General features: G+C 44.6%; 1 protein-coding gene across 3 annotated transcripts in view; it reads left to right on the forward strand.

Moving 5' to 3' along the window:
* MAP2 (microtubule-associated protein 2) overlaps window positions 1-27,862 on the forward strand; it is a 66,113-nt gene that overhangs the window by 11,119 nt on the left and 27,132 nt on the right. For all 3 annotated transcript variants that reach the window (XM_010193429.1, XM_010193430.1, XM_010193431.1), the window contains exons 2-3: window positions 9,502-9,615; window positions 11,960-12,037. In XM_010193429.1, coding sequence (XP_010191731.1) covers window positions 9,502-9,615; window positions 11,960-12,037 — 192 coding nt within the window. The remainder of the gene's footprint in view (window positions 1-9,501; window positions 9,616-11,959; window positions 12,038-27,862) is intronic.

A 27,862-nucleotide genomic window follows, 5' to 3' on the forward strand; every position in this document is an offset into this window, starting at 1 on the left:
CAGAAGGTGCACTGAGGGCTTTTATGTGCCTCTCTTGCACCTACCTTCTGCAAGAGCAGCTGCGTCTTTCTCTTTCCTTATTGCTTTGTTCACGTCAAGGTGGGGGCCTGTAGTCTCCAAGGGTGGGCAGGCAGTGCATGGGAGCAGGCCACATGAGCAGTCAGGGATGAGTCCTGGTCAGAGGCAGTGACCCAAAGGAGACGAGATTCCCTTCCACTGGGGTAGTGCCAGAAGAGGGGGAGAGATGGCAGGACTGCTGAGCAGGGCTGAGAGCTGCTCTGAAAAACCACCCACATCACGACCTCTGTGGGGCTTGGTTAATTTGTGTGCGACATGGGAACCTATCTTGCTCTGCCTGTGTGTGGGAACACCTGCAAACACTCGTTTGTGAGTATGCAAGACTGTCCCTCGCAGTCGGCAGGAGAAGGAAAGACGTGTGTCTTGGTGCAGGCACAGGGCTGGGCTGGGCAGCGGAGCTGGGAAGTGATCAGCACTGCCGCTGCTGCTGCATTGCAGGGCTGGCTGCTGGAGCAGGGTTGGACTGGCAGCGTGAGCCGTGGGTGAGCAGGGCACCGTGTCGCTGCACTTTGTGTGTCACCGCATCCCCTAACGGGATTGACCAGAATTCCCTTGCGTTGGCAGAATGATCTTCAGTCCTTCTGAACCAGGCAAGACTAGAAATCTCACACTGTGCGTGCACAGGTTCATGTTAATTTTAAACTCAAATTCAGCAGAGTTTAAATAGCATACTTTGAATTATTTTTTTTTTAAAAAAGATCACAGGAAACGCTGTAAGACGTCTAAAAAAAGCTCAAAAAAAAACCTTTAAGGGACGTGTCACCTCCAGCTGAATGGCTAAAGCTCCACTGACTTCTATGGGAGTTCTCAAACGTCTGTTTGTATAAAATCTTAACTTGTATTGAAGTTCAAAAGAGATATTGATTTAAAAGTGAGTTACCTGTGATGTGTGTTTATGGATTAAATAGCCGATTCTTTGTTTCAAAGCCAAAGTCGTTTCTTCTGCATGTGTTGTCAGGAGTTCATGTTTAATGAGAGGTAGATACAGCTGCATTCTACGTGCAAGTAATGTTTTTAGCTGATAGTGAGTCCTAGGAAAGGCAGTGGGACCTCACTGTGTTGCTCTGGCTGAGGGTCTGGTGTTGTCTGCTTCAATACTGCAGGTTACCTGTAAGTGGTGTTGCCAATGCATCACACAACACAGAACCGATTAGCTTTCCCCACCTCTGGTTTGGCTGGGAAATGCTGATATAGATGAAATATAAAATGCTGATAATAAATATTTTGTTCCAGGCAGTAGACTTAAAAAGATACGATTCAGAGGATGCGCACGGATGGAGTATTTGCAGTAATAAGGGCTCATTTTAAAAGCATTGCTTTATTGTACTGACATTTGTATGACTCCTTTTAAACAGACTTTCCTGTTTCAAGGTGGGGTGTGTGGGGACTGATCCCTTGGTGGTTTGTTTTGCGTGGCAGAGGCCTCTGCCTAATGAACATGCACTGGGGTGCTGGGGAGCTGGAGGAGTGGGCTCTCTGGAGCTCTCTGCATTGCTCCTGGCTCCTCGCATGAGTTCGCTTTGGATTCTGCCGCTTGTGTGCTACGGAGGTTTGGGCTCTGTCCAACTCTCTCGCTGAATGATCAAGAAAATGGAGTTGGGGCAGTGGAGTTGAGGTACACGCAGAAGGTGTGGAAGTGGTCCAAGGGCAGACAGCCTGAGCCCTGGGCCACCGCTTCCCAAAACACTGCAGAGCAGCTGCGGGTGCGCGGGAAAGCCACCGTCCAGCCTCCTGTTTGCACCAGAGCACAACTGCTGCGACACAGCTCGTCTGCAGCCGGGACACCAGTTTTGCACCAGATTTACTCTGCTATAAAGCAGATATGTTAAGGGACTGGATAATGGTGATTCAGATCTACAGGCTTGAGTGTAAGGAGAAGGTAGGAGAGGCTGTCGAGTGCCCCATAACACTGAGGTGTAAGCCGTTTGCTGTGGGGCTCACCAAGGTGTGAAGCTGCTGCGTTGGGTATCCAGCTGTAGCTCCCTTGTACCTGCTCTTCTTACGTGGTCACTGCAATACACCTTTCCCCAGAGGCAGTCTGAATGGTCATACCTTTGGGTTTCAAAGCACTAAACAATCAAAGCTCGGTCTCCCAGAACACAGGCCTTTTCTGACTTGTTCTGTTGGTTAGCTGGTAAATCCTGGTGATTAAATTAATCTGTCACTACCCTCATTGATGCTACAGTCGCTTAAAGTCAATGACTTTACTAGGGAAATGTTACTTGTCAGTTGTGTTGATGTTTCATTTAATTTAAAAGCTGATGTTCCCATTATTTGCCTTCATACCTCCTGCCAATTACTGTTGATATTGCCAGCATCCAGATCAAGAACCTACTTACAGCAAAATATTTACACTTAGGAAGGCCATTTGAGAGCAAATATTTGGATTCTGTAAAGCTGTATTACTGCTTTTTTCTTCAGTTGCAAGGACTAATCCATTGGCATTACTTGGGTTTTATGTAACTTAGTCCCACTGCTTTGATTGCTGCTCTGCGTCTCTTCGAACCCAACTGCAAACGGCAGTATTTAGGGTTGTCATGATCCCAGTGATGAAGTCCAATATATGTCTCCATTTTTTCCATCAGAAATGTCACTGGGTGAAGGCCAGGTCTTTTTTCCCCAGCACGTCAGCAGCCTTGACTCAAATGAGTCTTGGTCATCCACCAGCTTCCAGGAAAGCTGAACGTGAGGTCAGGACCTGTCCTTAGGGCACTGGCTAATGCCCCTGAACAATTCCAGTAGCTATTTGGCCTGCAGTCCTGCACTCAGAATTGCAGTACCCAGGGTCAGAAAAAATCTATAGGTCCTGTTTGCTTTCCAAATTATCAAAGATGGCAAATAGCCACTTTGTAGCTTTCCTTTCGGCAAGAATAAGTTTGAGGTATTTTGCCTCACTAATCAGTGCGGGTTGCTCTGTGCTTTTGTTGTTGATTCGATTGCACTGTGCCAACAATTAGTGCTGGTTACCTTGGAAACTGCTCTGCACCCCACTGAGGCTTCTGACAGGCACGTTTTGGCTGAAATGGCTTTGTTTTCCCAATTCTGCTAGCACACATAGAGCTAATCCTTTTGCTGTGCTCTGCCTGTGTTCCTTCCCTAAAATGTAGCAAAATTAATGAAACGTATTATTTTATCCTTTCCATCTGTTTGCATCTTTCTTTATCCCTGTTGTAGTCTCAGTGCTCCAGGAGCATTAATTACCCTTTGCTTTAACTGAGCTCACTGCTGATTTTCGTGGTAGGTGTCTGAGGGGTGCCATTGTGAATGCATGTGAGGTTTTGACACGATTTTCACTCTCCTCCTCTCTGTACCTCCTTTCTAACATCCCTGTCCTTTGGTTTTCTCCTGGAGCATTTGTTGTGCCGTGCAATGCCAGCACATTAAACTTTGTTCATGCCTTAAACAGGTTCTGCTTTATGGAGACCAGATGGCATCTTTCATGGCTACAGCAAACTCAAGGTCCAGTGCCACCACAGTGGTATAAGATAGAGCTGCTGCTAGAGGGAGTGAGGGGAGATGCTGCTGCAGTCTGAGAAGTGTGTCCTGGTGAAACTGTAGGGACATAAAATACCTTTTCTTTTTTGGGAGGAGCTGTCCCTGTTGCTGTGAAATGGGTGCTCAGGTGGGAAGAAGTGATAGATAGGTGGGCTGAGTGAGCTGGCTGAATAGCAGTGATGAAAGACGGGTGACTACAGCTGGGGAGGAAGGAAAAGAGCTGGGGAGACAAGCTGTGGTCTGACGGGGGCAGCTGTGGCCTGAGAAATCACCGACACTGTTATGTGAGCCGATGAGCTGGCTGTTCCCTGGGGAGAGCTGTACCAGCCCCATTCCCCTGCCAGCGGGATCCCTGCAGCAGTGTTGGGGCACATACCTGCAAGGCAGGAGGAAGTCGTGAGCCCTGCCCATAGGGAGTTTCTCCTGTCAAAAACAATCCTCAGAATAACAATACAGCACTGCAAAGAGGGGTAGGAGGGAGAGAGAGGATGATGAAAGGCGCTGCTGGATAAAGTCTGTCAGAGGCAAATACCTGAGCCTGAGCAGTTTCACCCAGGAAGTGGTGTTCATAGCGAACGCCAGCTCCTCGGTGATTGAGCCTGAGGTTATGGTAAGTTGGAAGAGAAACAGAGCAGGTGCCTGAGGCTGAAGGAAAACCGTTTAAAAAGGCACAAAGGGAACAGACACCACACATCACTGCAGAGATGTGTCACAGATCTAATTTTTGCTCTTGCCATTATAGTTGCCAATTATTTCAAACAGTTTTCTGAAACTATATGGGGAAAGCTCAGACACCTTTTTAAAAGGCTCTTGCCACCATTTGTGTATCTGTCTCTGGGGCTAGTAAACCTGTCTGTTATAAAGCTTAATGGACCGGAAAGGTTTCCTGGGAAATGAAAGTACTGCAGGTAACGGATTTAGGTGCCAGTGGAGACATCTGCAGTCCATTGACAACTGCAGCAGCATCAATAAAAGAGTGAAGGAAGGCTTTGGCACATCTTGGCCTTCTACAGCGTCTGATCCCAGATCTTTGGCTCTGCTGTAGCTGTGTTTGGCATGTCCCCATGCTTTAACGGCCCCTGGTCGAGTCTGTCAGCGAACTGGGGCTCACTCAGGTGTCTGGGTGGCACCTATTGCAGGTTAAACATCAGCACCGGAGCGAGCTGCGGTGGGGACTGGGCAGCTGCTGTGCCCTTGGGTGTGCTTATGAGAGGGGCTGCAGCTTTTGAAGGCGTCAGGCCTCCTAAACCCAGCAAAGAGGAAAGGCTGCAGCTCCCCGTACCATCAGTAGCTGGTTCAGTATCTCCTGTGTGTCCCTGAGTTATCTGTGGGGCAAAGAGGCTCCAGATGTCCTGATTTGGCATGCTGGGGTTTGTCATACCTTGCAGAAGAATCAGACTGGTTTCCAAGACCGAGAGCAGAGTGTGCTTACTGGTTTGAGTTTTACCTTTGGTTTAAATTAGCGTAGTGCCCAAGACAAGTGCTTGCCCTGTCAGCGGGGCGCAGTCCTCTCTTCCTGCCAGAGAGCAGCCGTGGCACTTGCAGCAACTGGGCAAACCTGACCTGACCATCCCTGTGCCTGTTGGCTCCTGGCCTCTTGGCTCAGCCTGCTTGTTGCCTGGGGGCTTCTGAGAACTCGTGCTGAGGACCTTTCACAGTGTCTCCTCTCCGTTATGGACATCGCATTTGAGGACCAACTGTATTTGGGGTACCATGTTCCCTGAAATCAGACTGGAAGACTCAGTCTGTGTCTTGTACCACGAGCAGCTGACATCTTGGTAAACAGAAGCAGCATTTTACTCACTGCAGAATGCAAAGGAAAGCCACTGTGCCATTCTTTGTTGTGCTGGAGTCTGATGTGAAGCCAAGGTACTTGTTTCCTTTAAGATTTATTTATCTGATGTTAATTGTCGTTGGTTAGTGACATTCTGGTAGCACAAAGTAGTGTCAGAGAATGTCTCACTGCTTAAAGAGAGGGAAAGTAAATCTCTACAAGCAAACCTATTTCTAATGAATCCAGAGCTTTTAGGCTGTGAAGAATCTGCTTGGCATCCAAGCTGGCTAACTCTCCTTTTTCTTTTTTTTGTTCTTTATCATTAGGCTTCCTTGAACTTTAAGTGAACCATAAGGAAACTATGATGAGTTTCAATAGCTGCCTTGTGAGGATTTGACTTACCCATTGGATCTGCTATTTATAGTGTCCATTAGTACAAAAATGTCTGTCCTTTTGCAGCAGTCATGTATAGAAAAACACTGCTCTTCTGGTGAACTGCCTCTGCCTCTTGTGTCACCCAAAATAACCATCAACAGAGTGTTCAGAACTGAGGTTTTCTTGATTTAAAAAAAAACCCAAACAAAAAATCCCACCTCCCCAGCCCCTAAACAAACCCAGAGGCCATTTGTGTTTTTATTTACTTATTTTGCGTAGTCTGAAACTGAGATTTCCATTTTCAGGGGCCAATCTTTCACCCACAGCTATATCTCTCTGTGGAACATAATCTTTGTCTCAAGCAAATTAAATCAGGAAGAGAGCTGAGAGGGCAGGAACTGTCTTCCTGCCTCGGAGAGGCCATTTACACCCCAGAGCCAGGCTGGATGTGAACAAGTATAAATTCTGTACCAAAAGAGACCATTTTTGATAGGGATTTCTCTTGCTGTGAGGAGGCTTGCAGTAGCTTGGGTGATGGAGAGCAGGTGACCGAGTGGATTTCCTTTGGGTATGCTCCAGGGTACTAAATCTGGTATACGTTTGCATGTTCTATATCTGAAAAATTAATTGGAGCCTTTTCTTAAAATTTTGATGTGAAAACAAGCTTAAAAAATTGGTTCTCCTAACAGTCTTCTTAATTGAGTCTTGGTTTGTTCATCTGAGCTAACAGGACGGCCTTGATGGTGTTACTTTTGTCAGTAGTGTTGTGATGAGTGGCTCACGGCAGTTTGGACAGGAGGGTCGTGTGTCACATCACAGGCACACGGTGGTGGTGGGGATCAGCGTGGGGTCCTCTGCAGCCGTGGTGCTCTGAAGCTCTGTGCCGTTCTCCGTGCTCACCAGAGCCGTTGAGGCGATGCTCCTTCCTGTAATGGGAAAGCAGAGTCTGAGCAGGGGTTCACCAGGTGTCAAAGGACACTCTGGAAGAGCACATCTCACCCACGCAAGGTGCTGCGGTGTGCAAGCTGCGTGGTGCGATGTGGGAGGGAGCACCGCGTGTCTGCAGGAGAAGGGTGGGCAAAGCTGCAGGGTCATCCTCCCAGTCTTCTCCAGTGTCGCTTGTGCTTTGTGGTCTGCGTGTGCCTCACATCGCAGGGGGCTGTTAGGACCTGTAGTGATTGCAAGGGACCATTTGTGTCCTGTCCGCTGCTCTGCAGCAGCAGCACCCTGAGACGGTCTGGGGGGTATCTGTTCCATGTTTCTCACACGAGGAAGGAACCAAGAGGTGCTGAGAAGCACCCCCAACATCCAGCAGGCATGAAAGCAGGAGAAATGTTAAAAGCCCCAAAAATGAGGCACAGGCCCCTGAAAGGCAGCTGGGAAGGCTGATGGGCTTTAAATCAGTGTTCTGGTTCTTTGCTCTTTGGGTGCATGAGTTGATTTATGGGATTACGGTGCTCAATTTGATCTACTTAACAACAACGTGAGTTTCATCTCATACTGGGGGCGTGTTGTTGAATAAAGGGACAGAGAACTAGAGCACCTGTATCATATGTAGTCACTTCTGTAAATGCACTGAGCTCCATCTCAAAACCAGCTGAACTGTTTCCTGCTATGTGGAAGTCACCAGAACTTCACACCTGTGACAGTGGGAAAGCAGCCTCTTCAGATTTCCGGTCTGAATTTGTCCTTGGCAAGTTTGTACTTGTATATTCTTGGGCTAACTGTTTTTTAAACCAGCTTATTTTTCTCGTTGCTCGGTAGTTTTTCTGACATATTCATCCGTCTACTCCTGCTATTGGCTGTAGCCAATAAAACCATTGCAGTCACTGCCCTTCTGGCGACCAGTCAGGAGGGAAGTGAATTGTAAGATAAAAATACCAACAATTAGGAACGTTTGTTGCCAGTGGGTGGGTTTTTTTTTTAATATTTCATTACATATTTTGTGCAAAAGAGAGATTAACGTAGCACTTTGTTTTTAGACAAACATGACTGTGAGTCAAGGAACTCACATCTAAGCTTTTTGGGAGGAAAAAATAAGCTTTTGTAAAGAACAGAGAGGAATAACTTTACATTAAAAGTGCAAAAGAATTCTGTGAGCGTACTGGCAGTGAGAAGAAATAATCATTATTAATCTAATGGACAGCATCCCTTGTTAGGACGGTTGCTGTAAAGTTACATGTAGGGCATTGATTTAAATATACTTTCCCGTCCCAGCCAGTCCTTGCCTGAAGGATGCAGTGATGGGTGAGCAGAGAGCTTTTATTTCTGCCCTCGGGATGGTGATTAATGGGGGCTCCGTGAGTGTCTCCTGGCAGGGGCAGTGCATATTGCTGTCTGCCATTAGAAACCTCTGCCCCTGTGCAAGGGCTGGAGCACCGCTGAGGTCCTTGCTGTTTTCAGGTGTGTGACCAGCCGTGTAGCTGGTGAGCCTGCAGCCACACAGCTCGTTGCCTTCCCTGGGGCTCAGCTCCATGGCAGGTCCCGGTGTCCTGTGCTTGAAACAACTGTCAGCCAGCACTCAGAAATAGCTGGAGAGTGAAGAGGGTTGTTTCCACTGAGTTTGGCTGTGAGAGGGAGGAATATGTTGATTAATGAGTGGGGGGAGAGCAGGGTAATACATAGATGAGAAAATGGAACCCTTTTTCTCTGAATTATTTTGTAGATGGTTCTGCTGGACCAACTCAACTCAAGTCTGCTGGACTTAAGTCCTTGATTTGCTACATCTAATGTGCCTGAACTGCCCTTAGGGCAGGAGACCTCTCTGGCTCCTTCCACATGCAGTCGTGTGCCCGATGCACTTCACTGCACCTTTGAGGTGGTCTAGAGCAGAGATGAGATACAGCTCCTTGCTTTAAAGTGTTCACTCCTAAGTGGTCCCAGTGCCATCCTCCACCCGCCAGAGCACCCAGCCCTTCAGGCACACCCCATGTTGAGGGTGCTGAGGAAGAGCAAAGCGTAGGTCCCCAGGTCTGTGAAGCATGCAGTGCTGTAGCCGATCCACGTGTGTCCCCCTTCTCTGCCTGTGCCAGGCAGCAGCTGGGAGCCAAGCCTGTGTCCAAGACCAGGGCCTGAGAGCCCATCCCACCAAACAAATGTTATCCTCTGCCATCTCTCTGCGTGGTATGTGGACCTACTGTTTAAATACAGCTTTGTGTTGCAGTCTTAAAAGGGACAAGGAGGACAAAGTATACATTTTAATCATACAGAAATGTTGATGGCGCTTCTGTTTCAAGTCCCTCATCAGCATATCCTTAGATGTCTGTCTGCGAAGTGCCTTTAATGCATATTAACTGTGTGCTGACGAGGAGGAAATATCATCCAAAGTGCATGTAAGAATGCAGCTAACTCCATATATTAAATGTCAAGAAACCCCATTACTCAGCTGGCTGTTCTGCCCATGTTTGCGAAACAGTACCTGCAAAGAAATTTCTAGACATTTAATAGATTATCATCTTAAAATTTTGCAGTTGCTACACATTGTCCCTAACAGAACCAAGAAAGAGCAGTTAATAATCTTGCTTTGTGCCTCTTAAAGGTTGGGCTCCTGGTTTTTTGAAATACTCAGAATTTTCCACCGAGAGCTTTGGAATATCTGGTCCTTCTATTTTGTTTTATTTTTAATGATTTACTTAAATTTCAGGAAAATAGATCACCTTTTAAGAACGGATTAAGTTAGCCTTCGTTTTTTATTGTGTAAGCTAATCTTTGTAGTTCTAAAACATCGTTCTCATTAGCTTGCTTTCCCTTGTTTTTTCCTGACTTTGCTGCTGCCACAGAAGAAGTGTCTGCGAGGATAGTACAAGTAGTAACAGCCGAAGCTGTAGCAGTCCTGAAAGGCGAACAGGAAAAAGAAGCCCAGCACAAAGATCAGCCTGGACCACTACCTTTAGGTAAAATGAGATGAAGAACATTCCAAGTATCTTTGTGTCTGCAAGTGTTATACGTATGTACATTACAAAAACCAGTTACAGCCGCGGGGCTGTTATGGTCATGAGTGAACTGCAGCACCACTGGGTAAATGCTGGAACCACGTAACAGCAGCGGTACCCTCGTTGCCCCAGTTCTGCCCAGCCCTGTGGCTGTCTCGTGCGCTGCTTGCTCTAACAGCAGTTCTCCACTTGGTTTCCAACTCCTGAGGGCCGCAGCTCTGAATGTTACATGAGTGGTGGTGTAGTGGTTTTGTCGTCGTGTTAGGCGGGACTCAGCAATGCTTGGAGCCCCTTTGCGTTCAAACGTGTACAGCATGAGAGAGAGAGATTACTGTCTGAAGAGGCAAATATTAGAGAAGAGGCTTATAAAAAGGATGTGAAGTTTTGCTGGTTGGGCAGTAGCTTCTCAGAAAGACGGAAGAGGAGCACTGCAACAGGAGGCAGAGAGGAACAGCACCAGGTGAGGGTGGGAGAGGGGTTAGCAGCCAGGCAAAGTGAGGACAAGCTGTGGGAGAGGCAGTTACACCTGGTGGAAGCCTGCGGTCCAGACTAAGAATGTTATCAGTGCCACCGGTCCGTGCTGTGCCTCCATCCTCCTGCTGGCTCCTTTGTGAAACGTCTCTCTGAAACACAAGTGTGTGTAAGTATACAGCCATTCGTACCTACAGTGCTTTCTCCCTGCCACAAAACATCCACAGTAGCTCAAAATACGTACGCCAAAGGCAAGAGAAAGACCATGCTCTGCGCTGCGGTAGGGCAAGTCTTGCAAGCCTGCCATGGTGTAAGTTCTGCTGAGTGCACATATGTTGTGATCAAATCAAAATAATTCCTTGTGGTATTTTGCCCACAGGCACTCTGCTTTGCCTGGTACAGTGGCTGGACCCTACCTAGGAATGAATTGAGTCAGTGAGTAATTAAGAATATTCACTGGAAGTTTGGTTCCCAGGGTCTTTTTCTTCACTGAACTAAGTTTGAACTGCAGCGGGGAGGTGCGTCCCTTCTTTACAGAGACTCAGTTTAACGTGGAAGACCCAAATTCTGCTGAAGACTTCATGCATATTTAAGCACAGATTGCTTCATTGAGGCCCGAGTGAGGCAAAATGGGTATTCAGTTCTGTGTAGATGGATAAGGGGTTTTAAAGATCTTGTAAGAAGTATGTCTGCAGTGAGCAACTGTTGGTGCTACAGGTCCTGTGGCCAGTGACCGTTAGAGAAGTGCAGGTAGAATGGCATTGTGAGGAAGACATAAATACCCTGTCTCGGGACAGCACATCTTAAGAACAAGTCACATAACAGTCTCTTCCAAACAACACCGTGAAATCAATAAAAGGAGGCCTGGCAAATTCTGCTGGGGCTTTGAAACTTGACTTTCTATGCTTGGGAAGGAGTCCTGAATCAGAAACTGAGATCTGCCTGTTGAGAGGTGCCGTTTATAAGACAAATTTGTTAAAACAGGTTTGTCAGTTGTTTGTTTAGGTTTTTTTTAATAACAGTAGTTATTAAAAACCCCAATCTGTTGGTTATTAGAAAGATCCCAGTGGTGGATCTGTTTTTAAAGAAAAAAATTCTCAAAGTGATCGGTACGAAATCAGATGCAGAGATTATGCTGACTCACTTAAGAAGCGGTCGGTTTAGTCTTTTGTCCTGCTTGAATTGAAATAATTGACAAAACATCACCTGGTTTCAGCGTCTGGTCTCGTGACTGGGAATGAATCTAAAACCTAAGATTTCGCTGCGCCTTGCTCAGCTGAACCACTAATATGTCATGGCTGACATCAGTGCCCCATGCTGATGTCTTTTGTATTCAGACAAACAATATTTGCATGTATTCTGTGGTTAACCTTGAACTCAGCAGCAGCAGCAGAAGTGTGCAGAATGGGTTTTTTGTTCATGTACTCCAGGTAAATTGAAGCGACTGGATGCCAGTTTCTCGCAGTTGCTGACAGTCAGCATGAATTCATAAAGTCTCTCATGCTCAGATGCTTTATTGTTGTTGCCTTGGGTGACTGAAGGTTTTCTGAGTGGCGATACTGATTTAAAAGATAATTTCGTAGTTGATTTTCAGCTTGTACTCTATGACCAGAATTTTGAAAATAGTTCATGCCATCTGAGAAAAGAAAAGATCTTTTTATAATAGCCTTAAAAACACATGTATTCTGAAAGAGTCTGCCTGAAAACCCACTAGGCACAAGTCCCCATCCAATAATTCTCTCAGCTGGGCAGAACAGGTTGACTGCAGCTTTTATCAAGCATCAGCCTCCTCAGGATTAATTCCTGTATCTTATTTTCACTGTTCCAATTCTAGCAGTCGAAGAGTCGGCCAACCTGCCTCCTTCCCCGCCTCCATCACCAGCTTCCGAGCAGACTGGAGCTCTGGATGAAGGTAAGGGTCTCTTGGACATTGCCATGCACAGCTGTCAGCAGAGGGATGAGACATGAATTTAAAGGATGGGAAATCAGGAAATGGAGATACTCTCTGCAGCTTCATGTGGAAAGATAAGGCATTCCTCAGCAGTAACTCCCCATCTGCACGCCAGCTGCAGTGCATGGACGAGGTAGACACATGTGCACAGAGGTAACTGGCAGGGTATGTTAAGTACATCTGTATTAAAAAAAAAAAAGCGATGCTGACGTTTTCATCTGTTATGTGCAGTATGACCCAGGATGTTTACTGTCCCAGCGTGGTCACCAGAACTATGATTCAGTGTGGGCCATCTTTCTTTTCTTAGGATTTGTTTGGCTGCTTTTTTTAATTACCATTAACTTTGTTTTTGGAATCTTAGATGTGTGAAAGCAAGGAGATTCAGAGTTGGATGATTTCTTTGGTCTTCGACCTGTAATTCATGCTTCAGTGCCTACATGGACTGGGGCTTCTGTACAGAGAGTGCAGAAGTCAAATTCTGGTCTCACAAAGCAAATTTCTACTCTGTTCTGCTGAATGAATGTTCGGTTTCAGTAGCCCATGATCACTACACTTTCCTCCTGCTAAAATCCCCTCCAGCAAAGAGGTTCAGCGTTGGCTTAATTTTAAGCAGAGGCCTAAATCCCAGCAAAGTTGTCGTAATGGTCAGCGTGTGCGTCAGTGCTTTGTTCAGCAGAGGATGACTGCTGCATCGAGACCATCAGTACAGGGAGACAGCAGTGTGTTAAAACTGAGCCATACCGTGTGAGCGTGAAGGAAGGATTTGGGTGCTGAAGCTCCAGGGGACTGTCGGTTGAACTCTGCCACGTCAATAGCGTTCTTAGGAGTTCATTTATTTCCTTATAGGAATTAATCCTTTTTGCGTTTTTTATTTCTTTTTGTTAAATAAGTGCATGAAAGTAATTTCTTGTCATCTTCCAAACAAACTTTGTTGGTGTTGTAGCCTCTGTTAATTTTGCAAGAGGGCTCAGAACACTGCAGTTAGGCATGTTCCATACTGCGGTCATTTTTGAGATAAAGCTGTTGCAGGCTGTGCAAACAACCACATTTGTCAGTCCACTCCACTGGTGGTACCTACTGGATGCAGTTAGTAACCAATATTAAAAAAAATGATAAATTAATTATTGGTTCTTTTAAAAAATCTCCACATTGTTTAAAACAATAGTACAACGCTTCTATAGTCATCACCCAGAGGTACTGGCAATCAGAAGTACTGACTGAAAAGGAAGCTAGTAGGCCATTAGCAGAGGCTTTTAGAATTGTTACTGGGGTTTTGCCACTATTTTTTACTATCTGGTTCACTTGACTAGTTCAGCATGTACTTTTTGATTTTTCATATCACAATAAAGGGCTTGTTCTTCTGCTTCAGGCTAATGTCAAGTATGTGCATCACACATCCTTAGCTGAGGATTAGCTTTGCATGCTGTTTCTACCAGCAGCATTATTTACATGTGTTTTAGGATTTTATGAAGTACTTGCATTGATTAGTTGACAGGAGGCTGTAGATTGCTCCCTAAGCAAATGGAAACCGTTTTGCTGGTTCTATTAACACAAGAAGGTGGCAAAGCACTACGAAAGTCGAGGTTATTATGAACAACAGGACTCTGCTGTTCCCAGCTGTGCACATGACTCAGCAAGTCACTTAACACTGTTATTTTTCTCTTTGCTTGCCTGTAGAATTGAGTTAATGTAATAGCACGCACTTACCTGCCCTGCAGGAATGGTTGCAAGGACTGAAAGGTCAGTGTTTGGGAGCCATTTTGATGATTTACACAACTTCACCATTTTTAAAAATATTCAAATAATTTCCTTAATGTTAGCCAAATGAGACTTTTCAATGGCACGATTTTGATTTACCTCTTCATTTTTCAGAGCATACGGCCTGTATAAATCCTACAAGTGTAGCTTCGTAAGGGAAGTATGGACAGACATTATGTGCTGAGTCATGAATGCATTCTACTGGGAGCTTCTTGTTTACGCCCAGCTCTGAAACTGGAACTCCCAGCAGAGTTGGTGGATGAACAGAAGGAACTTCTTGAAGTATATTACGTTGCTTTTTCCCAGAATAGCAGTATTGCAAATTCAGTGTAGTTAATGGTAGTAAAAATCTTGTGTCCTGCCCTGTGTTAGATGTGGCCCTTATTTTCTGCAGGTAAGTTGAGCTTTTGCTGACTGGTGAGCCAGAGCTGTCATTTTTATTCAGGCAAATCTCCCATTCAGAAGAGTTTGCCTCAGTAGGGTTTGACCCAGTTTTACTGTAGTTGTTCAAACCTTCGGTTTCCTGTACCATCTGGCTGTCCATCCTCATGCACCTTTACACTGTTTGTCTGTCTGTCTGTTCAGTAGAATAGAATATATGAATTTAACCCAGTTGTGCAGCTGTTGAACAAAAAAAGTGTGCGCTTGGTGTGTGCATCTACCTCAGGCCTCCTCTTTTCCCCCAACTCTCAGAACGTTTTCCTAATGCACTTGTCACTGTGTGTTGCATTGCTCTGAATCCAAAAGAGGCTTCCTTCAGTCATAGTAGGAAGGAAATCACTGTTGTAGACATGACAAAGGTAGATGTGGCCAGCCATGCAGCAAACGCAAATTAAAAAAAAAAAAGGTAGAAAAGACAGAGAGGTTTGTGGGTCAAGTGTATTTCAGGAGAGAAAGGAGTCGGTGGATGTAGATTTCCTTCCTTTGGCTGCAGAAGAATATTCAAATGAGCCTGTCCCTTTTTACTGCTGCAGAAGGTAAGATAACTAATTTGCCTTACTGAAGTTATTTCATTTATTTCAACCTCAGTAACAGAATTTTGCCCAGGAAATGAAGTTTTCCCTAGCACCGTTTAATCCTTTTATCAGCTCTATCTGGTCATGCAGGGCTGATGTGATATTCTCTTGCCAACTCGGCATTTCTCTGTGCTCTGTGCCTTTTGACACTGGTCAACAATGGCTTTGTGTAGAATTTTTTCTAAAGGTTACAAGATAGAAGGATGCCTTTGGACTGTGTTCTGTTTTGACATAGGCATTTCAGATTAGGCTTTATATACCAAATAAACTGAAAGGAGCCAAGTGTCCTATAAAAATGGATCTACTTACGGTGGAAATTACTTCTTAAAAGACATTTTCGAAAGATACATGGAAGCTAAAGCAGAATTAACCTTTGTGAGAGGTGATTTTAATCTTGGACCTTAAAATACATTGGAGATTTTTCCCACACTTTGAGGTGAAAAAGAACTGTTAGAAGGGACTGAAATAACAAAGAAAGGATTTTTGTTGTTGCTGAAACAAAAGCCTGTCCTTAAAAACATCGTTATCCTGTTTAAGAAATTATCAGCAGTAATTTTGAAAATATCTGTATTAAAACTGATAAATAAACAAGGTAAATCTGTAATAGCCACAGACATAACAGCCCCAAACAGTACTAGACTTTGAACTTGTAATGATTTTGGACCACGACAGTAATATGTCTTAAACATTTTACTGTTGTCAGTTCATGTGGCTTTGAGGAGCAGAGGCAGGCTGGCATGTATTTTCTTGCCTACAATCCATTCGGAGCCTGTGAAGAAAGGAATTTTCAGCTTTGTTTGCATCAATATAGAGAAGTCCTGGGGTTTTGTCTTCACTCTTGCTGATGCATTTTGCTTCTGAAGGGTCTCTGCATAAATACAAACCCCAGCTGGAGTGAGAACCTTCCCTTTAGCACATCCTCCTTCTCTGCGTTCTGCTGCTGACCGTATCAGCCTTATGTTCTCTTCTCTACGATGTCCCAGTTCCAGCAGAAGATGTGATGGCTGGGTTAACCCTTTCCACTTCTGTCCACAGCAATACATGGACTAGTGTGAGGGCGCTCTGCGAAGAAGCAGGAGCTGTAGTTCTGAATCTTCTTAGGTTTAGGAGGGAGTTGATTCTCAGTCTCTCGCACCCTGAGATGTGTCCTCACCCTCTGTAACCAGACTTTTGCAAACTGTGAGTCCCCTCAAATCTGCCGCTGAATTTTGTAGAAGCTTCCATGGAGAAGAAATCCACAGGTTCTGCATTGCAAGATGCTTCCCTGCAACCTTGCTGCTGTCCTTTAAGTACTAGGGAAGGGTGACAAGCTTAGGACCAGCTCTGTTTAGTATTTACTATTGCAGTGCTTCCTGCTTGGCAGAGGCAGGTTGCTCGCTTATCTTCTCACACCTACCTCTTAAGCGTGCATAGACTCCTGAATCTGGGATTTGGATTCTACTACGAGAGCAAAGCAACTAAGCTATCAGTGGCTCAGGCACTCCTTGTGCCCTGCAAGAAACTGTGACACTGGTTCTCTTGAGCTAAGTTCCATGGGTGGTGGTTGTGCATGTGCATAGGTGCACACAGCGTACCTTCAGTGCTGGCCGCCTCAGGGCTGCCATGGATAAACGTGGGTAACCTTCCTTTTGCAGCACAGTGATACAAACTGAAGCTGCTAACAGAGATTGCTGTGAGCGTCCTTATGTAGCCTTTAGCAGGAAAAAAGATAGCTGGCTGTTGTTGTTTAAATGTTGCTTACTTATAGGAAAAAGAAGAAAGAGGGGAAGTTTAAAATAGATTCAATGAGAAATAAGGCCTCCATTGACAAAAATGTAAGTGGTTTGCTTTCTAATTAAAGGAATTTTAAAAATTTACACTTTCAAGTGCTTCACCTGATGACTGTGAGGGATACTTCAGAGGTTTTTGATACAGCCAGACAGCTGTACAATACATACGAGTATCAGTGCAAGTTGTGAGTTGTGGTTTGTGTACAACGTGTGCTCCTCTAAATAACCAGTGCAGAGTTTTGAAATTCACTTATTCCGACGTTTGGATCCCAATGTTCATAAACACTGCAGGGAACACTGCATACATGGCCCATATGTTAAAATTCACAGAAAATTCAGTTACCTCACTCCTCCATTCTGCATCAACGTGTAGGCTGGCTGGTTTCATCCATTCTGCAGTGTGATGTAGTAACTGGTGTTGCTAGCGCACTTGTCCATCCTGTCTTGTCTTGTCTTTGCCTGTCTGTTCTGCAGTTTTTGTCTGTGTGTGTCTATTTGTAGATGAAGGGGCAGAGGATAAGGTGGGACCGCTACACCACTGCCCAGGCTGCGGGCCTGCTGCCAGCAGGGAGTGGCGTAAACGTCTGGCCCCCTCCATTTCAGTGTCTGTGCCTGATGATGAGCCCTACAATTCGGATGAGGAGTACTATGAACACCCTTTGTTCAGCTCGGAGTGGACTGGCTCTAGTACACATCCCAGTGCCACAGTGAAGAGCACAGAGATCTTGTTGGGCCATGATGAAGGTGAACCAACCATGGTCCCATTTTGTTCCTCTTCCCCTCTCTCCACCCGTCATCCATTTCATTATCTATGTTCCTGGGATTGCTGCTTGCTGGGGAGAGAGACCTCCACACATGGAGCTGACACCCCTCCAGAGTCTCTCTAGCTCAAAGTGAAGCTGCAGCATGAGCAGTGAATGCAGCTTTGGGGTCAGTGGAACCATGGTTCCAGCTTAAATCAGAGCCCTTGGTCTGCCTTGGCTTGTAGCAGCAGCAGAAGGAGCAGCTAGTCAAAAGGTGTGTAAGCTAATTTGTTGTTTGTGCCAGTGAATCCCTGCCAAGAACAGTGTGCAGCATAGGCCAAAAGGTTGTTCCTGGAAGTAAGTCAGTTGTTAGCCCCATGTCTGTACCAAAGCTAGCAGTGGAAGGTCTTTAATTCTCCAGTAGGCAAAGGAAATAAAACTTATCCCAATATACGTGGGTGACTTCAGGCAGTATTGGGTCATGTTTGATCTCCAGTTGCTTTGTGAATACACCCAGTAAACACTGTGTCAGTAGACTGCAAACAAGGAGGAAAAGAAATATGGTTACCATGTTTCTGTACCCCCTTTTTCCATGGCCTGAGCACATCAGTATTGTTTTATCAAGTGGGGGTTACATAAAAGTGAAACAGCTTTTGAGGAATCAAGGGAGGGTCTGTTTCAGTGACTAATGGGAATGCTTTTTCTCCAAGGCAAAATATAGATACCATGTTTCCTCTTGCAGCATTTGACTAACTCAGTCTTGGGACACAGGAGCTGACGTTAAAAACAGTACTGAATCCTCTGCAGGTTTGTGTCTCAGGAAGGTGGAGGTGTATGGCTGAAGTTGTTCACTGGGTCATTTCCAGGAAAACAGAGTTGTTCAGAATTCATAGGGTAATAGAGCCTCGTACTGCAGGAGCTCTGGAAAGAGATCAGTGCTAATAACTGAAGATTGCTAATGGTAGCACATCTGCCTGAAGCTTGGGGAGATGGAAAATCCCAGGAGGGGCCTCACAGTAGCTGGGTGCCTAGAGCTGTACTGGGTTGGTTTTCAGTCACATGCATCTACCTCTGGTGGAAGAGTAAGATCCTAGAACATCTATGAGGAAAGGCAAAGGGAAGTAAGTTGGATCCTCAGTGAAAAGACAGGCATTGTGAAACAGCCCTCCTCACTCGCTGCCTGTCAGCAGCAGCCTGTTTGGCACCAAAGGGTGCCGTGCAAGGCAGTCTGTAGGATTCCTTCATTAAGTCAGGGATAACTTTCTACTTTTGTGAGTAATTAGTTTTAATCATACGGCATTATGTGAAGTGTCTCAGGAAATTGAGGTATACACCTGAAATTGCTCAGAGTAAAATGAGAGGCTTTCCTTAAAATTTTTTTAATTGAAAGGGGTGCATGAACAAAACTATATAAAACTGGAAAAAAAGAACAGTGAAACAAGTTGTTCAAGTCAGGGCCTGTTGTAGCTGGACACCTGCTGTTCTGCCGGGCTGCTTCTACAGTCTGCCCATGTGTAAACATCCTTGTAATACTCAGGCATCAGCCCAGTTCTGATTCTGAATCTTCTGGCTTCTGTTCATTTAAGATACAATATCTAACCTTTACTACTTTTTTATATGCTATCAGTAGTGTGTTGTACTTTGCAAAGGGATATTTTCTCGGCCTCGAATAGTGTTTGTGTTCCTGAAATCATTTTTTAAAGGTGATAACTGAAGTGGACGGCTGATTGTCTGGTTTTAACCAGTCCAATCTCAGGAGAAAAATCAAGCCCTTGTAAATAGGTTTTACTTTAATACCAAAAGGCTGGATACAGCCAATTCTAGGTTAGAAACACTTTGTTTCAAGTCTGATTCAGTGAAGTCCTTAAGCGTGAGACACACTTTAAACCCAGGGGGGTTGTAGAGTTGGCTGCAGCATGGCTGCGGGTCCACTGCTTGAGTATGTTGCTGAATCGAAGGTTTCACACTTAATCCTGACTTCTTACCACAAGGGATACTGATAGAGCACAGTAATATTGTCTGAGTAGCAATGGCTGGTGTACAGTTCAGAATGAAGACTTCGCTAATCCTTCTGCCATGGCATGAGTAAAGACAGCTCTTGACACTGTTACACTGATCCTTACAGCCCATAGGCTGAGTGATGTATTTTAGAAATTCAGATGAACAGTCCTATTGCACTCTTTAGTTTCTTTTACTTAATTGGTGATGAGGAGCCTGGGGGCCAGTGGGGAAACAGAAAAGAAAATGAAGAGTCCTTGTGTTAAATCTGTGATTTTCACATACGGAGTTCAGATGTCAGGCAGCCTAAGGGAGAAACTGTTCATAAACCTGCTCAGTGTAGGAATCTTGGCTGAATTCTTGAAAAAACATTGGTTATCAGCTATGCACAAGGCTTATTAAGACTATGGAAGCAGCTCAATATTTTGTCAAGTCCAGGATCCATGTGATAGATTGCCTTGCTGGCATTGAGCAGTCAGTATTGCCAAGGTCAGTGGAAAGAAATTAATGCCTCATCCCTTCCTCCACTTCAGTTGAATGCCTTGTACTGGATCTAACAGCATATTTATAAGAAAAGTATCAATGTACTTTGAACTTATTGATGCATTGGTGTTGTCAGGGCCATCCATCATTCAATACCACCTCCATCGCAATGAATATTTGACCCACAGTCATCTCTGGGAGAGGTGTACCTGTGAAACACTTTCAGCTCTCATCTTCAGCATAAACATGCTTCTTTTGGGGAGACACATTTTTTGGCTCTGGTTTGTTTTTTTTCCCTAAGAAAAATTCCGTTCCACAGTGACTAAAATGGGCTGGCTGTTAGCAGTCCTTCGATGCACTTAAATCTGAACTGCTCAAAGCTGAAAGTGTTATCCAAAAGCAGTCCTGTTGAGCTGTGTGCTTAGTGTTTACTGTTGGTGTTGCTGTCACTTCCGTTTTCCATTCCCAAGAAGAAGAACCAGTAGAGAGTCCAATGGCTGTGGAAGCAAAACGTGCTGCTCTTCCTGGGAAGCAAGCTGGGAAAGTGCACAGGCCCCCTGAGCCTTCGGGCCAGGCAGAGGGCCTCTGTGGGTGTCAGTCGGATTGTGGGTTGGAGGTCAGAGTGTGTTGAGAAGACAAAGTGCAAATTGTGGCATCCAGCAGGGGGAGTGTCGCTGCTGTAGCGGAAATGCCCCTTAGAGACACATCCCCTTGCTCGGCCGAGGAACATGTGTCCTCCTTAGGTTTGCATGTGTTTGCTGCCAGCGAATCCTTCTCCAGCTTTCTCCAGTGCTTACCGAGGCTGCTTCATCTCCTGTTCTTCCCATTTATTAGTATGACTGCTCTTGTTATTATGCTTGAAGAGTGTGCAGCAGATAATATGATTGCATAGGTGCTGTATGACAACATGGTTTCCCACCACTGCGGCTGATTCCTGGTTTTTTACTTTGCCATGATAAAATCTGCTTTGCGGCTAAGCTGATTCCTCTGCGTAAGCCTTTTTCCCCCATCTCAGATGTGTTTGCCAGTCACATTGCTAATCTATGTTTTGCTTTGGTTTTTTTTTGGTGCAGAGATTCATCTGCTTTTCTTTCAAAAACTAGATTTATTGACTTCGACTATAACATAAAGAGGCTTAAACTGTAGAAACGTTTTCATTTGCAGAGTGCAGGGGTTTTGTGTTTGGCTTTGTTGGTTCGGTTGGTTTTCTTCTTTTTTTTGTGTGCGTGTGCATTCTGGTTTAGCTTCTCTAAAGCTATTGCTTCTTATGTCATATCCTTGCCATCCATTGCAGTTTACTCCCCCCTCTCCTCGATCATTGCCAGAACTCTGATTTTTTTTGTGTCTCTTACCTTATTACAAATGCTAAACCCTGCTGGAGTGCCCTTCTTAGGCAAAACCTCCATCACTTCCACTGAGATGTTTGCCTTCATTGGGAAGTTTAGGACTGGGTGCCTAGGGTGATCTGCTTACAATCAATTGTCTTTCAGTACATAAGAATTAGACTTCAAGACTGTCCTTTTAATGGTATTTCTCTTCAGCCAGAGCAATAAGGTGTGGAGACACATATGGAGTAGTGGTGTACCCATTCACTACCTGGAATATTAAATTCCTGTGGCAGTCAGAATATTCTTTGATGCCGTTGATATTGCTCATTTGCACTACAGTAAGAGGCACAGCAGGGTACATAAATTAAGTATCTAGGTGTTTAATTCTGTAAAACAAGGATGACATCAGCTCAATGGCCATGTTTTTATACTTCGTAGGGTTTGCAAGTAAATCACTGCATGTAAAACAAAGGAGCAAAACTGCTGTAGTTGTGGACCTCTGGTATTTCTACCTGTAGAGCTTAGAGTGGCAGTTGCTTTTTTGACTGAATGTAACGTATGCAAATTTTTAAAGAATGGCCAATGCTTTGATATTGATTGTTTTGAAAAATTCAGATTCATGAAAGCAAGAAGATGGCTCCATTGACTTTAAATTAGCTATGAGGACATTTGGAGTTGGCCCAATGCTTGTTGTAACAAGCTTTAAAAAAGCGCTCCTAGGGCTTTTTTATAGAAAAAAAGAAAGAAAGAAAGAAAGAAGGAAAGATCTGCCAAAAGATCTGACACGTTCTGCAGCATCTCTCTTCATATTTTTCCATGATAGGATGATTTCCATATGAAAGGAGTCATTATTTTCCACAGGACATTAAAAAAGAGCAGGCTGTTAATGATTAACAAAGCGTGCATAAAAAACACCGTAACTTGTTATTACTCCGTAAAAAAACAGTCGCAGACTGTAAGAGTAGCATTTTGAGTTTCAAACTAACTGAATTAGGGCCTGATATACAGTCATTGAAACATGCCATGTATTCCTTGACTTCAGTTACAGCTGAAGGTGGTTGGCCATTTTGAAGACCAGACCTTCAAGATCTGGAACTGTTAATAGCTCTGTTGCTGATTTACACCTACTGGTTTCATGACAGCAGCGAGATTTTTGTCATTTGCTAGAGAGTAAATGTACAGAAAGTTGGTACAATTAAAAACCCAGCCTCTTCTGACACTTGTGAAACCTTTTGCATACATTATTTCTTTAGTTTAGGCTGCATGTAGAAGAAAAATGTGAAAACAGATAGAGAAATGTATAACTGTGTATGCTTTAAACATCAGCAACACACAAAGATACTACTGATTGGACTTAATCTTGCAAACTTTACTAACAGCCAACTAACATAAGCTACAGAATCTGCCAAAGCATACCAGTGAAGTAAGGATTACTTGTGATTTTCCTGTTGTATACAAACTGTGAAGAGAAAGAATTCACATGAAGTAATCTCATTTCAGTGATCGTGTATTTATATGTGTACAACTCACATTTTCACTATCAAACCTTATATACTGAAAGGAAACTAGGATTTAACGCTTTAAAGCAGATTTCTAGGTGGATGGCCTTGCTGCATGCTTGCATCTTTCCCCCTCTCCTTTCCATCATTCATACCAAGATGATGTTGTAAGCCACATGACTGCCTGCCTGTAAGTACTCTAAGTAATTTTGTTATAAAACCCAAACAAACTACTTCAGATTTACTTGCAGCCACGAAGATGGAGTTCCGTGTCCAGGAGGGCGCAAGCCCTTTCACAGCAGAACCATTAGACACAAAGCCACACGAATCTGGGAAAGACACTAAGACTGGTGAGCAACCTAAACATGATGCCTTAGTTCCACAGCCAGCAAAAACAGAGGCGATAGATAAAAAGGATTTACAGAGCAAAGACACAGAAAATATGCCTTCACCTCTACCAGAACATATCTTGGAATCTGATTCACAAAAGAAAGGGGAAGCCAGTTTTGCAGAACCTGCTGCCAAGCCTCCTGCTTCTCAAGAACAAAAGGACTTGACATCTGAACTGCCTAAAGGGAGCAAAACAGATGAAAGGACTGCAGATGTGCCCTCATCACCCAGCCAAGTTATGTCTATGAAATTTAAAGATGACCTTAAAGATCTTGCCATCAGCCATGGTGAGAGTTCTCTGCTGCTATCTGAACCCAAGGCAGAAGCAGCCCAAAGTGAACTTCCTTCAGGCCCATATCCCACTGTCTCCCAGGAACTTCCACTCAAAGACAGTTCCAAAACAAAAGAGGAACCCACTGACCAACTGTTTGCCAAAGAGCTCGCTAAAGATGAGAAGATCCACAGAGACAGGACACTGGCTCTGCAGGAGTTCTCAGCGGTAACCGTAGATGGCCTGAAGACGCCAAGCACCCACAAAATCCCTGCGTGGGGGGAGGAAAAGGACATGACCAAGGACGAGAGCGATGAGGAAGAAAGGTATGACTTCTATGATAAAGGGGAGGCTCGAATACTGGATGATGGTAGATGTACCACAAAACCTGAAGTTAAGACGCTTTCCCTAGACAAAGTAGACTTTCAAAAGGATGATGAAGCTAAAAAGTCACCTGATAAAGCAGAACAAGAAATGGACCAAAGCGGGCTCACAGCAACAGTAGACATGAAGAAGGAGGTGCAGCCAAGCACACAGGTACCCTCAGCCAAGTTAAGCCATGAACTGACCCTCGAGAAAACAGTAGAGCACCCTGATACCACTCATTTGTCCAGAATAACAGAGAAAGCCTCTGAGGCACCAAGTTCAACCACTGACAAGACTTTTAGTCTAGAACCTTCTCAAGAGAAAGACATTAAAAAAGATACCAAGGAGGATAAGACGAGTGTTTCAGCTCCTCATCAGATGAAAGAAGAGGAGGATCGATCGGGAATGTCAAAGTATTTTGAAACTTCTGCTCTGAAAGAGGAAGCCTTCAAAGCAGATGTTCTGAAACAAGGCAGTGATTACTATGAGCTAAGTGACACTAAAGAGAGCGTGTATGAGCCTTATCAGACAGATCGTCTAATACCTGAAGACAGAGAGGAAGAGGAGGAAGAATTACAGACAGAATTGGATCAGCAGCGGACTGTGCCTGCTCATGAGATAGGGTACAGTACCCTGGCCCAGAGCTTCACACCAGACAAGTCAGAAGAACCAAGTTCCCCGACAGAAAGAATGTTCACTATTGACCCCAAAGTCTATGGGGATAAGAGAGAACTCCACAGCAAAAATAAAGATGACCTAACTCTGAGCAGGAGCCTGGGACTTGGGGGGAGATCTGCAATTGAACAGAGAAGTATGTCTATTAACTTGCCCATGTCCTGCCTGGATTCAATAGCTCTAGGATTCAGCTTTGGTCGTGCACATGATCTTTCTCCCCTTGCTTCAGATATTCTAACTAACACTAGTGGAAGCATGGATGAAGGTGATGACTACTTGCCAGCAACCACACCAGCACTGGAGAAGGCCCCCTGCTTCCCCATTGATAGTAGAGAGGAAGATGAGCACGCTGAAGAAAAAAAAACAATGACAGAAGAAAAAGCCCAGCCTGAGACCTTGGCCGGATCACCTTTCCTGGCCAAAGATTATTACAAAAATGGAGCTGTCCTGGCTCCTGACCTGCCTGAAATGTTAGACTTAGCAGGGACAAGATCGAGATTAGCCTCTGTGAGTGCAGATGCTGAGGGGCTGCAAAAGAAGTCCGTTCCTTCTGACACTGCTGTGGAAGACAGCAGCACAGCCCTGCCGCATGTGACAGATGAAAACCACGTAACTCTGAAAGCTGAAAGCCAGCTGGAAGACTTGGGCTACTGTGTTTTCAATAAGTACACGGTCCCACTCCCTTCTCCAGTTCAGGACAGTGAAAATTTGACAAGTGAAACCTGTCCCTTTTATGAAGGCACAGATGAAAAACTGAGGCGTGGCCTAGCTCCCGACCTTTCTTTAATAGAAGTGAAGCTGGCAGCAGCTGAGAAATCGAAAGAAGAATTCCTCAGTGAGAAGGACGTGGGTCAGCAGGCCACAGGTGACTCCGTTCTGGCAAGGGACTTTGAGCAGGAGAAGAGAGAGAAGCTGGATACTGTGCTGGAGAAAAGCGAAGATCAAGTTGACTCTAAAGAGGTCTGTCCCATTAAAGGTGCAGAGCCAGAGAAGACAAGACCTGAGGCAATCTTAGAAATGAAAGAAGAAAGCATGGCTGATAAAGTTCATGTAACTGATGATACCATGTATGACAGAATATCGGCTTCAGAGATAGCAATGGAAAGGGATGCTGTTTCTTTGTTGATGGAGAAGGAGAGGACTCTTAGTGTTGTTCCTGAAATAGCTGAGATAGAAGCTCCAATAAGACCAGATTACAATGCTATAAAGCACGATATGGAAGTGGCTGCAAGGAGAGCTGACCAAGAATATCAGAGTCAGTTAGATTCCAAGATCAGCGACGTTTCTCATCCTTCAGGGAAGGACAAAGCCTCTGTTAAAAGAGCAGAGCCTGAGCCCAAAGACACTCAGCAGAAAGATCAGACTGTCTCGTCCAGAGAAGCAAAGGATGCAGATGTACTTTCCAAGACCGAGCCTAGTTATGTGAAGGACAGCACCAAACTGTCTGAAATAGAAATTAAGGAAAAAGTAACTAAGCCCGATCTGGTACATCAAGAGGCAGTTGATAAAGAGGAATCTTACGAATCTAGTGGAGAGCATGATCAAGCCCAAGAAGGTTTGAATGGAGAATCTTTGAAAACAGAGGATGTCAAAGCAGAACCTCCAAAACCTGCAGTGTCTGGGGAAGAGACGCCTGCACAGTTACCATTAAAGGAGCCTTCAGTGGAGGTCGTCCTTCTAAAAGGTGAGCCTCTCCAGGAAGAGCCCGCTGAAATTCAGATGGAGAGCATACCACAACCTGCAGAAGCAACTGAAAGGATTCCTGATACAGCTGTGAAACCTATGGAGATCCAAAAGCTGCTACCATGTGAAGTGGCAGCTGGGGCTGCGAAAGGGGAGGAACATGAGGAACGTGAGGAAGAAGAGGTAGAAGTTGGGCAAGAAGAGGAGGATAAACAGCATCTTGTATCAGAAATGTCCCCAGAAATAGACTTTGGGAAACCTACTGGTGAAGAAATGCTAGCCAAGGGTAGCCCAGAAGCACTGCCTGAACTGAAAGGCATTATTGAATCAGTGGTGACAGTTGAGGATGACTTTATCACAGTGGTGCAGACAACAGTTGATGAGGGTGAATCTGCTTCTCACAGTGTGCGCTTTGCTGCTACTCAGCAGGAAAGGAAGACATCGAAACAGGGGACTCCCAGGCTGAAGAGGAGCTGGAGGTTGAGGAAGTGGCTGACATGCAAGTTGAGCCTAAGGAGGGCTCCCCAGAAGCTCCTGCTTCACCCCAGAGAGAGGAAATACTGCTCACCGACTACAAGACAGAGACGTGTGATGATTACAAAGATGAGACAACAATTGATGACTCCATCATGGACACGGACAGTCTCTGGGCAGATACTCAAGGTGTGCATTATCCTTTCTGTTTTGTCTGTTAAATACTTTTGCTTCCAAATCTTAATCGAAAAGCAAAGTTATTTTAGTGGTAATAGTAATCTCAGCATGTTTCAGACAAGCGGTAAAATAGTCTGCCTTTTTTTATTAATCGGTCTGCTCTGTCTTCAACTATTTTCTCCCTGCTCCGTCGCAGTATTGTTAACATTTGTTACTAATCTTTTGTTTGTTGTTATAATTTGCTCTGATCCTACAGATGATGATAGGAGCATCATGACTGAACAGTTAGAGACTGTTCCTAAAGAGGAGAAGGCAGAGAGAGAATTGCGAAGATCATCTCTCGATAAGCATAAAAAAGAGAAACCTTTTAAAACTGGGAGAGGCAGGATTTCTACTCCTGAAAGGAAAATAGCTAAAAAGGAACCTAGCACACTCTCCAGAGATGAAGTGAGAAGGAAAAAAGGTTCATTTAACACTCCCTATTACAATATATTTTTTAATTTTTTTTCTTTTTACTGTTGTCCAGTACTATCCAGTTACTCTGTTGTAGATGATGTGCACCTTAACAGTTTTAACGGTAGTGCTTTTTAATGAGACGTTGTACAACTATATGAAAAGCCATGTGCAAGGCTCACTGCTCCACCGGTCCCATTTCCTTATAGGCATTCCCCCTGACCACTGGGTAATGCAGCTGAGGTCAATGCGCCAGTGCTCCCCCTCTTCCGACTTAAGATTTGTTCAGCCCAGTAGATGCGATGCATTGGGCTGGAGCTGTGGAGCAGTGGGCCTGCCGCTTGATGTATTGTCATATGAAACTGTTTGCTGGGTTTTCTCCTGATTCTGTGTTTTTGTGTTTTCTTGTCCATAGCAGTGTATAAGAAAGCTGAACTTGCTAAAAAAACTGAAGTTCAGGCCCACTCTCCCTCCAGGAAAATAATTTTAAAACCTGCTATCAAATATACTAGACCAACTCATCTCTCCTGTGTTAAACGGAAGCAGACAGGTGACTGCATTCTGTTCAGTTATGCAATGTGGCTGGCAAACATAGACTTTTTTTTTTTTGTAAATCTCATGGCTGTAGCAGATTCTCTCTTTCTTTTTTTTTATTTTTTCCTCCAAGAATATCAGTCTTCACAAATAGTATTGCTTTTTTAGT

The sequence above is a fragment of the Mesitornis unicolor genome, unplaced genomic scaffold (assembly GCF_000695765.1).
Source record: "Mesitornis unicolor isolate BGI_N332 unplaced genomic scaffold, ASM69576v1 scaffold12861, whole genome shotgun sequence".
Lineage (NCBI taxonomy): Eukaryota > Metazoa > Chordata > Aves > Mesitornithiformes > Mesitornithidae > Mesitornis > Mesitornis unicolor.